General features: G+C 37.1%; 1 protein-coding gene across 3 annotated transcripts in view; it reads right to left on the reverse strand.

Annotated features, from left to right (window-relative positions):
* Positions 1-12320, reverse strand: part of MGAM2 (maltase-glucoamylase 2 (putative)) — a 108282-nt gene that overhangs the window by 28857 nt on the left and 67105 nt on the right. For all 3 annotated transcript variants that reach the window (XR_008296572.1, XM_053217978.1, XM_053217977.1), the window contains exons 45-46: positions 11086-11174; positions 2284-2333 (exon numbers count right to left, since the gene is read on the reverse strand). Coding sequence is in view for 2 of the 3 variants with exons in the window: in XM_053217978.1 (XP_053073953.1) it covers positions 2284-2333; positions 11086-11174 (139 nt within the window). In the remaining variant the exon portion in view is untranslated. The remainder of the gene's footprint in view (positions 1-2283; positions 2334-11085; positions 11175-12320) is intronic.

Consider the following 12320-nt stretch of genomic DNA (forward strand, 5'->3'; position numbering starts at 1 on the left):
AGATAGGATAATGAAGATTTTATACAATAAATCAAGGGGATAGTGGCAATAGAATGATGGTATAAACTCCTTAACTGGCAACAGTAGAAAGAAAAAAAATATGTTCAATTGTCTTTATGGAGAATTTAATAAGACTTTGAGACTGATTGCACAAGCAGAATCAAGGGGAAATTAAGACAAATGGATAGAACTTGAAGTAAATGGGTGTGCTGAAGCCAGTTGGCACTTACTGATTCGAGAGACCCTACCATTAAGTTGCCTAGAATTTTGCAGGCCAGTTGATAGCTTGAAATTGGCTAAAATGGTGGGAGTACTTACACCACAGGAATTAGCAAATGCCACAAATCAGCCCCACACCCGCATAACCCCGTACCAGCCAGCACACCATTGGTAATTTTTTTTAAGTTTATTTATTTATTTTTGAGAGAGAGCGAGCACAGGGGGGAGGGGCAGAGAGAAAGGGAGACAGAGAATCCCAAGCAGACTCCGTGCTGTCAGCACAGAGCCCAATGTGGGACTCGAACTCATGAACCGTGAGATCATGACCTGAGCTCAAATCAAGAGTCAGAGGCTTAACTGACTGAACCACCCAGGCACCCCTGAACACCACTGATAATTACCCACAGGGAAAGTTAGAAGCGTTCTTTCATTTCAAGTCACTGATCCTTAGAAAAAATTCCATCAAGTGTCACAGAGAAATACAAATTTATTTATCCCTTGTTTAGAATAACAGAAGAATGGAATATTAGAGTTAGAAACTATTTACAGGCGTTTTATCATCAAGAAACACATATTAAACAGGGGAAGTGCCTTCCCTAGGTTAAATAACTAGTTAGCAGTAGAAATAGAACTAAAATCCAGGGCTTCTAAATCAATGTGAGCCATATATGTAATTTTTAATGTTCTCATAGCCACATATTTTTAAAGTAAGAAGAAATAGGAGAAATTGATTTAAAAATACATTTTATTTAACCCAATATATCCCAAATGTTATTATTTTTAACATTTATTCCATATAAAAATATTAATGAGGTATTTTACAATCTTTCAAATATTTCAAGTTAAGATGGTCACATTTCTAGTGCTCAATGGTCACATGTGGCTAGTAGCTATCATATTGGCTAATGCAGCTCTAATAAGATATTCTCTCAGTCCTGGGTACCATGTTTTAAAAGGAATCTAGACTAATTGTGGTCGAAACAGAATAATCAGATCTGGAAACCCATAGAAGCACAAAACAGGAGAAGTGTGAAGTTTGCCTGCAGATGTATAATTCCGAGAGAAGACAGAGAATATACACAATGGACATCTTCAAATCCCTGAAGCAGTATTATGTATAAAAGACAATAGATTTGTGTTATACTATTCCTTAAATGCAAATAGGTAAAAATTATAGAGAAGCAAATTCCAGGTCTGACATAGAATGATCATTTAACATGCCTGGTAGATTGGTTGTATTAATTTCTCTAATTATTCACCCTTCCCTATTCATACCCTTTTCTATGTAATTTTGGCAATGCCCTCTCTCTGGATGGGGCGTTCTATTCCACCTTTGGCTTTGAGCTTGGCCATGTAACTCTCCCTCGCTAATAGGACAGTAGTCAACTTGCTGCAAATTGGAGATTTTAAAAAGTGCTCAAGCATTTCCACTACTGTTTTTGCCCTCTTCTGAGGTCATGAAAAGGTCATGCCCAGACCTGCCCATAAGGCCATCCTAGGCCATCGAAGAGCCAGCTGACAGGTATGAGTGAGCACAGCCAGGATCACCCTAGTAGCCTAACAGTTCCGCAACTGAGCGCAGATGCATGTGAGCCAGCCAAGATCAGGCAGGTCCAGCCCATAACATCTGACCAGAACTTCTGAACACTACAAACTCATGAGCTAAATAAGTATGTATTGTTACGTACTGCTGAAGTTTTGAGGTTGTTTGTTACACACCATTGTTAGGCAATAGATAACTGATCTAGCATTTATCCTGCAAAATATTATTAGCCAAGAAATGCTGTTTCATCCCCAGAAAACATGTTGTACACTTAAGGACTCATTTTGTAACCAGCATTATATGAATTACAAGCATCTTTTTAGAGAATGATGGCTTATTGGCTAATTGTCAAAACAAGGACTATCCTTATATTAGTTATCGACAGACCTAATTTATAAATGTAAAGGCAGGAAGTTCCTCCTACTAAGAGGCAGAGTATTATTTCAATACAGTTAACTGATAACGCTTAACCTGCAGCTGACTGGGAATGGATTTATAAAATTCAATAAAAATAGTCTTACCTGAGCTGCTATAAAGTTTGCCAAGAAATAGTTTCCATTTTCATAGGTATCTGCAAGTAAGAAAAAAAGAGTAAGTGACTAGTCGTTGCTTCAACTATAGCAGATAATGTTGCATTCAGTCAACGGGGTCACAGTCACTGATCAGGATAATCATGACCTCTCTGAGGAACACTAAGGATAGTAGCCAAGGGACTGTTTCACCCCAGGGTAGCATGGGGATGTACAGATAAGAGGATGTTTCAAGTATGGGTCAAGTGGTTATAAAAAGTGGTTATAAAAGTAGAAAATCTTGGTTGAACTCAGGATAGATACCCCAGATGAGGAAACATGGAGGCTAGTGATCGCTTTTTTCTGTGCTGAGATAGGAAGCATGTAGCCATGAGAGTTGACACGGCTATGATGATAAAGGCTCAAAGCAGAGGACAGTGGTGAGGAATTCAGGCTTTCAAGTCAGACTGGCATGGATTCAAATCCCTGCTCTTATACTTAGTTGTTGTACAAGCTCAGGCAAGTAACTTAACATTCTGTCACCTGTAAAATGGAGATAATAATAGTACCTAGTTCATGGCCTGCTGCATGAGCAGAATAAGTGCTCAAAATGTATTGTTCACTATCATTATCTGCATCTTCATTATTCTTCTCTCCCTACTCTTAGATCATCCCACCACAGTGCTCTAGTTCACAAGCCCTCCTGCCTCTACAAAACTTACTCCACCAGTTCTTCCCCAGACCCTCTCTGCTCCTCCAGGCTCCAATTAGGCTCCAAAGGACTCCATTCCGACAAACCCTTTTACTTGACTCTATATCAAGCAACCGCATCTCCACATTTCCTTTTTAGTGCCATCTTATCTCAAAAAAGGTAGCCTCTGTTTGTTATGTCTGTGTACTCAACTCATAATTCAGTCCAACATCTCCTACACTTCAGTTCCTATGTTTTTTTTTTTTTACTGATTCTGATCTTTTCAGAGTCACCAGTGACACAGTATATTAAATCTAAATATCTCTTCACAATATTCAGGTTTTTACACCTTTCCCCACACATCCCCTCCTTGAAATCATCCTTAGTAGAGGTCTACTTTACTCATTCTTCTCATGTGGCTTCTGTAACTCCTATTTCTTAAAAGACAGTTTCATTTCATGTTTTGTTCTTGCCCTTATACATCTTTTAATTAACAGTCATGCCACCATGAGCAACAAAGAATTATCTAGCCCCAAATGTTAGTACTACCAAGGTTGAAGGAATCTGCTCAAAAAAAAATGCACTTTCTTAAAAAAGAAGAAAGTTGGAGAACTCTTGCTTCCTGATTTCAAAATTTACTCAAAGCAACTGTAATCAAGACTGTAGTACTGGCATGAGAATAAATATAGTATATGTATATATAAATATATGTAACTATGTGTATATGTATATTTAAATATACACAGTAATATGATGAAGATTTATTTCTGTGTCCATAATTCTATTTATATTTAATATGTATAATATAAATATATACACATATATATAAAATATACATACATCTTCATATTTAAAATCAGTTGATTTTCATTAAGGGTCTCAAAACAACTCATGATGGAGAATAGTCTTTTCACATATTATGCTGGGACAACTGGATATCCACATGCAAGGTAATGAACTTGGGTTCTACCTCACACCATATACACAGATCAACACAAAATAGATCAAAGATCTAAATGTGAGAGCTTAAACTCTTAAAATTCTTTTTTTTTAATGTTTATTTTTGAGAGTGGGGGAGGGGCAGAGAGCTAGAGGGAGACAGAAGATCCCAAGCGGGCTCTGGCTGAGAGCAGAAAGTCTCATGCAGGGCTTGAATCCTGAACTGTGACATCATGACCTGAGCCAAAGTCTGATGCTTAACCAAATGAGTCATCCAGGTGTCCCCTAAACTATTTAACTCTTAGAAGAAAACAAGGGTAAATCTTTTTGATCTTGGATTTGGCAATAGTTTCTTAGTATACCACAAAGAGCACAAGCAACAAAAAAATAAATTTGACTTCGTCAAAATGAAAACCTTTTGTGCTTCAAAATGACACTACAAAGTGAAAAGACAATCCACTGGATGAGAGAAAATATTTGCAAATCATATGTCTAATAAGGGACTTGTATCAGAATGTTTTTTTATAAAAACATTTACAATTCAATAATAAAAAGACAATCTATTGTAAAAATTGACACAGGATATTAACAGACATTTCTCCAAAGAAGATATGTGAATGGCTAGTAAGTACATGAAAAGATGTTCAATGGAATTAGTGATTAGGGAAATGCAAATCAACCAAAACCACAATGACATATTACTTCACACCCACGAAGACGACTAGACTCAAAAAGACAATAAGTGTTGACAAGAATGTGGAGAAACTGGACCCTAATGCACTGCTGAAGGAAAGTAAAATGGTGCAGCCTCTTTGGAAAAGAATCTGGGAGTTTCCAAAAAAGTAAACACAGACTTACTGTATAGCCTAGAAATTCCACTACTAGGTATCTACCCAAGAGAATTGAAAAAAAAGTAGGTCTATACAAAAACTTGCACACAGATGTTCATAGCAGCATTTTTCCTAATAGTGAAAAAGTAGAAACAACACAAACGTCTACCAACTGATAAATGGATGTGTAAAATGTGGTATTTTCATCCAAAGTTTTATTATTCAGCCATATAAAAGAAATGAAGTATAGATACATGCTACGACATAGTGGAACCTTAAATACTTCTGCTAAGTGAAAGAAACCAGTAACAAAAGGCCACATTTATTCAATTTATATGACTCCATGATTCCATTTATAGGGAATATCTAGCATACACAGATGTATAGCGACAGATCAGTAAATGCCTAGGACTGCATTTCCTGGGGCTGGAAAGAATGGAGGCAGGGTAGGGAAGGATTGAAGGGTGGTATTTAAAAGGTGGAGGGCTTATTTGGTGGGTAAATAAATTGTTCTAAAATTGCTTGTGTAATTGTTACACAACTTGGTGAATATACTAAAACCACTGAATTGTACACTTTAAATGGGTAAATTACACACTGTGTGAATTATATCTCAATAAAGCCGTTACCAAAAAAAGTTGAAGGCCCAAAAACAACAAAAAAAGGGTATTACTTTTTTTACAAAAATATATATATTATTTAAAATTTATGTTAATGTTTATTTTTGAGAGAAAGAGAGAGAGCGCACGTGAGCTGGGGAGGGGCAGAGAGAGAGGGAGGCACAGAATCTGAAGCAGATGTCAGGTTCTGAGCTGTCAGCACAGAGTCTGACATGGGGCTCGAACACACAAACTGTGAGATCATGACCTGAGCCAAAGTCAGATGCTTAACTGACCGAGCCACCCAGGTGCCCCTAAAAATATATATTAAAAAAAAAAATCTTCTACCAGATCAATCCAATCCAGTGTATCATTTCTATTTGTCATAACACTCCCAGGCCTATCACTCTGTGGGTCCCTCAGTCTTTCTGGCATCACACCCATATTTCCAAATCCCTGCTCCACCAGGAGGCTCCACAGGCATTTCAAAATCCAAGTGTGCAAAGTTAATCTCATTATCTCTCATCATTCTCTAAACTGACTTTATTTCCCATGATCCATACCATGATAATGGAATTGCTCCCTGCCCAATCACCCAAGCATACAGCTGGCATGCAAATAGTTGGCAGTGACCTTGGCAAGAGGGCACTGATACAGTGTTGAATACCTCGTCACAGCAACTAACTCCTTTTGCTGAAATTTGTCACTCACCAAACAAATCCTTGATTAAAATTTCATCCTTCACATAGGTTTAAGATTGGGAACATTCTAGGTCATTAATAAATACAGTTCTTAAATTTAAAAATGCATTGTAGCATATTATTCTCTTACAAGGTTCAAGTCTGCAACTTTCTCTCTTTTCTTTTTTTTAACAGAGAGAGAGCTCGTGCAAGCAGTGGGGAGGGGCAGAGGGAGAAAGAATCTTAAGCAGACTCCACACTCAGGGTCTGACATGGGGCTCGAACCCATGACCCTGGGATCATGACCTGAGCCAAAATCAAGAGAGGGGTGCTCAGTGGAATGAGCCACCCAGGTGCCTTAAGCCTGTAACTCTCTTAAAATCTAGTGGGTACTTGGTTAATCTCCTTTCTCTGACTTATGGACTTTCTGTGGTCACATTAACCACACTGATTTGAATGTAATGCATCTTAAAGGCTTATCCTGGAATTTTATTTACCTTGTATATTAATGATATGTTTTATTCAGTATCCATGTGCCAGGAATTCTCTCTATACATTAAATCATTTTGTCTGCATAAAAAAGTCTATATGATAAGCAGAGGTTTCTAGATGTTAAAGATGAGAAAATGCTGGCAAAGAAATGTTAGGCATCTTTCCAAAAGACATACAACCAATTGGGGCACCTGGGTGGCTCAGTCGGTTAAGTGTCCGATTTAGGCTCAGGTCATGATCTCATGGTTTGTGAGTCAGGCCCTATGCTGACAGCTCAGAGGCTGGAAACTGCTTCGGATTCTCTGTCTCCCTCTCTCTCTGCCCCTCCCCAACTCACGCTCTGTCTCTCTCTGTCTCTCTCTCTCAAAAATAAACACTAAAAAAAAAAAAAAAAGACACACAACCAGTAAATGATTGAAATGGTATCTGAATCCAGATCTATGGAATGCCACATTCCAGGTTCCTCTCCATGGAGTTTACTTATCACATTGAACTTTACAGAACTAATCGAAGACTAAATTGAACTTTGAAAAAGAGTAATCTAATTCTTTCATATTCCTCTCTTTAGCCAGGTTCCACCTCTAAATGAGCAACTGAGTCATTTGAAAAATAGCTCTTTATATACTATATTAAATGAGTATGAGGCTATAAGAAGTATCCATTTACTGAGAAGGCATTTAAAGTGCCATCTGCAATATTATCAAAACCTTGGAAATACTTGCGATATATTTAACGAAATATGTGTAAGACCCATGCACTGAAAACTACAAAACAGTGAGATAAACAGGCCAACGTAATTAAAAGTGATAGGTAGACATCCCCAATTGATTTATAGAATCAGTGTAATTGCAGGCAAAAATTCTAGCAAGTTTTTAATTATTACTTGTTAAAACAATTTTGAACCCACATTAGTTAACGCAGCGTGGCATTGGCATAAGTATAAACGTACAGATCCGTGAAACAGAATAATCCAAAAATAGACTTTCAGCCATACTTGAGCTATTCACAGCTGATAAAAGTGTCAAGATAATACAACAGGGGAAAGGCTCTGGATCAAATGGAAACACTCGGGGGGGTGGGGGAGAATGAGCCTTCACCATTATGTACAGACAGAATTTAATACAAAATAGCTGAAAGTCCTACATGTAAAAGCTAAAACTGTAAATCTTCAAAAATATAGGAGGGAGAAAAGTCTCTGTAACTCTGAGTTAGACCAAGTGATGCTGGGACGTATAATTTGCATTTGGTCTTCTTCTGGCACAGAACTCTTAAAACCCTTGGATTTTTTCCTAACTGATGAAAACAAAGTATCTTTTGTCATGTTAAGGAGGTGACTTTTGGAAAGCACCTCAGGGTCGTGGCTGGTTGCCTGGAGAACCAACCCTGTTATGTGAGGGCTGGAACTTCCAGCCCCGCCATGAGACCCTTGCAAGGGCAGAAGAGCTAGAAATGGTATCAGTCGCCAATGGCCAATAATGTAGCCAATGATGCCAAGATAACGAAGCCTCCTTAAAACCCCAGAAGGATGGGGATTGGAGAGCTTCCGTATTGGTGAGCATGTAGAAATCTGGGAAAAATACTGCCTCTGGAGAGGGCATGGAAGCTCTGAGCCCCTTCCCACATACCTTGCCCTATGCATTTCTTCCACTTGCTGTTCCTGGCTTATATTCTTTGATAATAATCTGGTAATCTAGTAAGTAAAGTGTTTCTCTAAATTCTGGGAGCTGCTCTAGCAAATTAACTGAAACTGAGAAGGAGGTTGTGGAAACTTCTGATTTACAGCCAGTTGGTCTGAAGGACAGGTAACAGTGGACTTGAAAGTGGTGTCTGAATCCCAAGCAGGAGTTGTTGGAACTTGCAATCTGGAGTGGGAAGAATGTGAAGTGGGAGAGGGAGGAGGAGGCGGTTTTATGGGACTGAGCACTTAACCTATGGGATCAGATGCTATTTCCAGGTAGATAGTGTAGGATTTGTGTTGAGTTGAAGGACACTAGTTAATGTCCCAGAATTACTAGTTGGCATGGGGGAAACAGTCCTCCCACATGTTAGAATTGGTACCAGAATACGTTTTAGGCCAAGACGCAAGAAGTATAGATCTTTTTGTCAAGAAAAGCATGGAAAAAATGGACTTTTATAAAAATTAAAGTTTGTTTTTTGCAAGATGCTATAGAAGAATTGTATAGGTGAGTTATAGACAGGGCAATGCAAATTGTATCTGATAAAAGACTGGTATACATAACTCTTATAATAAATATAATAAATAGCTTAATAATAAAAAGATAACCCAATAAAAAATAGGCAAAGGACTTGAAATGATACCTCAATAAGAAGATATACAAAGAGCCAATAAACATAAGATGTTCAATGTCAAGGAAATGCAAATTAAGTCCAGGCAGAGATGCACTATGTACCACTAAAATAGTTAAAATTAAAAAATTTTGTAATGTTTATTTATTTTTGAGAGAGAGAGAGAGAGAGAGAGAGAGCATGAGCAGGGGAGGGGCAGAGAGAGAGGGGGACACAGAATCTGAAACAGCTCCAGGCTCTGAGCTGTCAGCACAGAGCCCAGTGTGGGACTTGAACCCACAAACCATGAGATGATGACCGAAGTTGGAAGCTTAACCAACTGAGCTACCCAGGTGCCCCCAAAAGAGTTAAGATTTTAAAAACTAACAATACCAAGTGTTAGTGAAGATGTGGGAAATTGGAACCCTGAAATATTGCCGTTAGTAAGGGGGAGGAGTATAGCCATTTTAGAAAATAATAGGGCTGTTTCTTCAAAAGTTAAATATATGCTTATCACATGGCCCAGCCTGGCAATTTCACTTCCAGGTTTTCACCCAAAGAAAATGCAAACATAGGATTACAAAATGGCTTATACTCAAATAATCATGGCAGTTTTACGCATAATGGTAAAAAACATAAAACAACTTAAATATTCACCAATTAGTAAATGGATAAACAAATTCTGGTATACCCATACAGTGGAATGTTATTCAGGAATCAAAAAGGTAATAAGCTACTTTTACATGCCACAGTATGGCAAAACATTTTGTGACCACACATCATTTTGCTAAGCACAAAAAGAATAAGCCCTGTATAATTCTATCTACGTAAAACCTAGAGAAGACAGATCTAATCTATAGTGACAGAAGGCAGATCAGTGATTGCAGGGCCTGGAACTGGAGGTTGGGAGTGGGCAGGGGTGAGGGGGAAGTTCACTGGAAAGATGCCAATGGGTCTTGAAATTACAAGTTATGAAAATGTTCTGTATCTTGACTGTGGTAGTGGCAATACGACTGTATATATTTGTCAAAACTCATTTAACTGTATACGTGGGATGGATACATTTTGTGTAAATACAGCTCAGTCAAGTTGATTAAAAAAATAATTTCACTTCTAGGAATCTACCCTATGGAAATAATATGACATACAAAGGTTAATCCTCGATGTTGCTGATTAACAATGAAAACAGAAAACATCCTGTATCCTATACAGAGAGCAGTTATAGAAAGTGAGATAAATTGTAGCATATCCTTTCATTGGAATATGGCAATCATAATGGTGTTTATGAAAAGTGTATGATAACATCTAGACATATTTCTGTCATTATTTTAAGTGCAAAGAAACAGGATTCAGAAATTAAATATGCAGTATGTTTTCAGCGATATAAAAAATTATACATTTTCTTACGTCACATGAAAGCATAGAGAAGAATATAGCAAAAAATATATATATAAAAGAATAGATATAAAAGAAATATATAAAATAATATAGCAAAAATATTATTACTTTTTTCTAGTTTTCTGTCTTTAAAATATTTTCTTTAATGACAATATATTACCCTCATAATGAAGAAAACAAAAAGGAGGATATTATTACTGAAAAACAAACCATAATTTCATAAACTGTGACCCGCTGCAAGATTAGAATGTTCTAGTCTACAGTAATAAGGAATGGAAAATGGGCATCAGTTGGTAACAGCGTGTCAGTATGTCTACAGAAACGTCTAAGGAAGAGGATGCTCTGATTATATTGACAAACCCTAATTATCTAAGGTAGCACTGTCATATCCCTAGATTGGAGAAAGAAGGCATACAAAGTAATATTTCATTGATATAAGCATTTTTTGACAGTACTTAATACCCTACTTCTGAAACACCAAGAAATTTTCTGAGCTCTAATTTGCCTCCTCAGTGAACCTACTTAGGAGGAAAAGGGTGTCTGGTTACAGATGGCTGGTCCAAATAACAAAGCCAAGTCTGTGACCCACTGAGAATGGGTGATATTTGCATCCACACTTTTATCAGAGCAAGGCAGTTAGTTATACAGAGATAGATCACTCCTGGCTGACTCCATAACATCACGTTGTTGAACCTCAAAGCTGGGGACCATACACTGTTCTACAGTAATTACAATGTAATATAAAGAGCAGGAAAAATTGCAAGCATTCTCCCAACACATTCGCTTTATTAACAGTGGCAGAAACAGGTTTAGAGAAACATTTCCAGTTCATGCCAATTCTATCCTGAGCTATGGTTTTTCTGCATGCTGTAGGGGGAGCCTGGAAAGCTCAGACTTACCAATGCTTTGTCCATCGTCCCAGAATATCTGACCTTCAGCTTTCCCATTGTCATCCAAAGCAACAATCAATCCCATAAATTTTTGTCGACTATGGAAAAAAAGGAGTTTTTTTTTTCTAGATTATAGGTTGTAAGAATGAAGGACAGATGCTGTTGAAAATATTACTCAACAAAATAAAAAAAAACTTAATACATTAAAATTGCACATAAAGTTCTAAAAATAGGTAAAATGAGATAAAATACAAGATACTTAAAAGCTAATAGAAAAAAACAAATTTAATGAAACATGTGGTATAACTTCAACTTTCAAAAATCAAAAATAGTTCATAATTAAAAATGTATCTTCTTTACAAAAGAGCTTATTGCATGCTGCTTAAATATTAAAGTTGCCTAGATAGTTTAAAAAAGAATTTTGTGGGGCACCTGGGTAGCTCAGTCGGTTAAGCATCCAACTTCAGCTCAGGTCGTGATTTCACAGTTTGTGGGTTCGAGCCTCATGTTGGGCTCTGTGCTGACAGCATGGAGCCTAGAGCCTGCTTCAGATTCTCTGTCTCACTCTCTCTGTGCCCTTACTCCACTCATGCTCACTCTCTCTCTCTCTCTCTCTCTCTCAAAAATAAACATTAAGAAAAAAAGAATTTTGTTTTTGAAAATTTTACACATAAATATATATTATATAACATATGAAAACATAAATACTATTAAAATGAGATGTACTTAGATATTTGTCTATGTAAATATATTTTGCAAATAGAAATGGATTACATCTCAAAGGATGTATATGCAAACTAATTTTCATTAAGTGCAGTCATATTTAAATTATTTTAATAAAAGAAAATATTTGTTTGAAATTTTGAGGTGGTTTCCTTATAGTAGAGACTTATAAATAATTATGGTAAATAAACACCAAATATGTATAATCAGTCCTTTAATTTGAATACATCTCAAAATATTTAATTTCTTAAAGATTTAATTTTTTTAAGTTTATTTATTTATTTGGAGGGAGAGAAAGAGGGTGCATGCGTGCGCACACACAAGCAGAGGAGAGACAGGGAAACAGAGGGAGAGAGAAGATCCCAAGCAGGCTGCGTCGTAGGTGCAGAGCCCAATCTGACAAACCACGAGACCAGGACCTGAGCCAAAATCAAGAGTCAGATGCTCAACCGACGGAGTCACCCACACACCCCTTAAAGATTTCATTTGTAATAATGAATATGAACTTGTTACTCATGATC

Source organism: Acinonyx jubatus, chromosome A2 (assembly GCF_027475565.1).
Source record: "Acinonyx jubatus isolate Ajub_Pintada_27869175 chromosome A2, VMU_Ajub_asm_v1.0, whole genome shotgun sequence".
NCBI lineage: Eukaryota > Metazoa > Chordata > Mammalia > Carnivora > Felidae > Acinonyx > Acinonyx jubatus.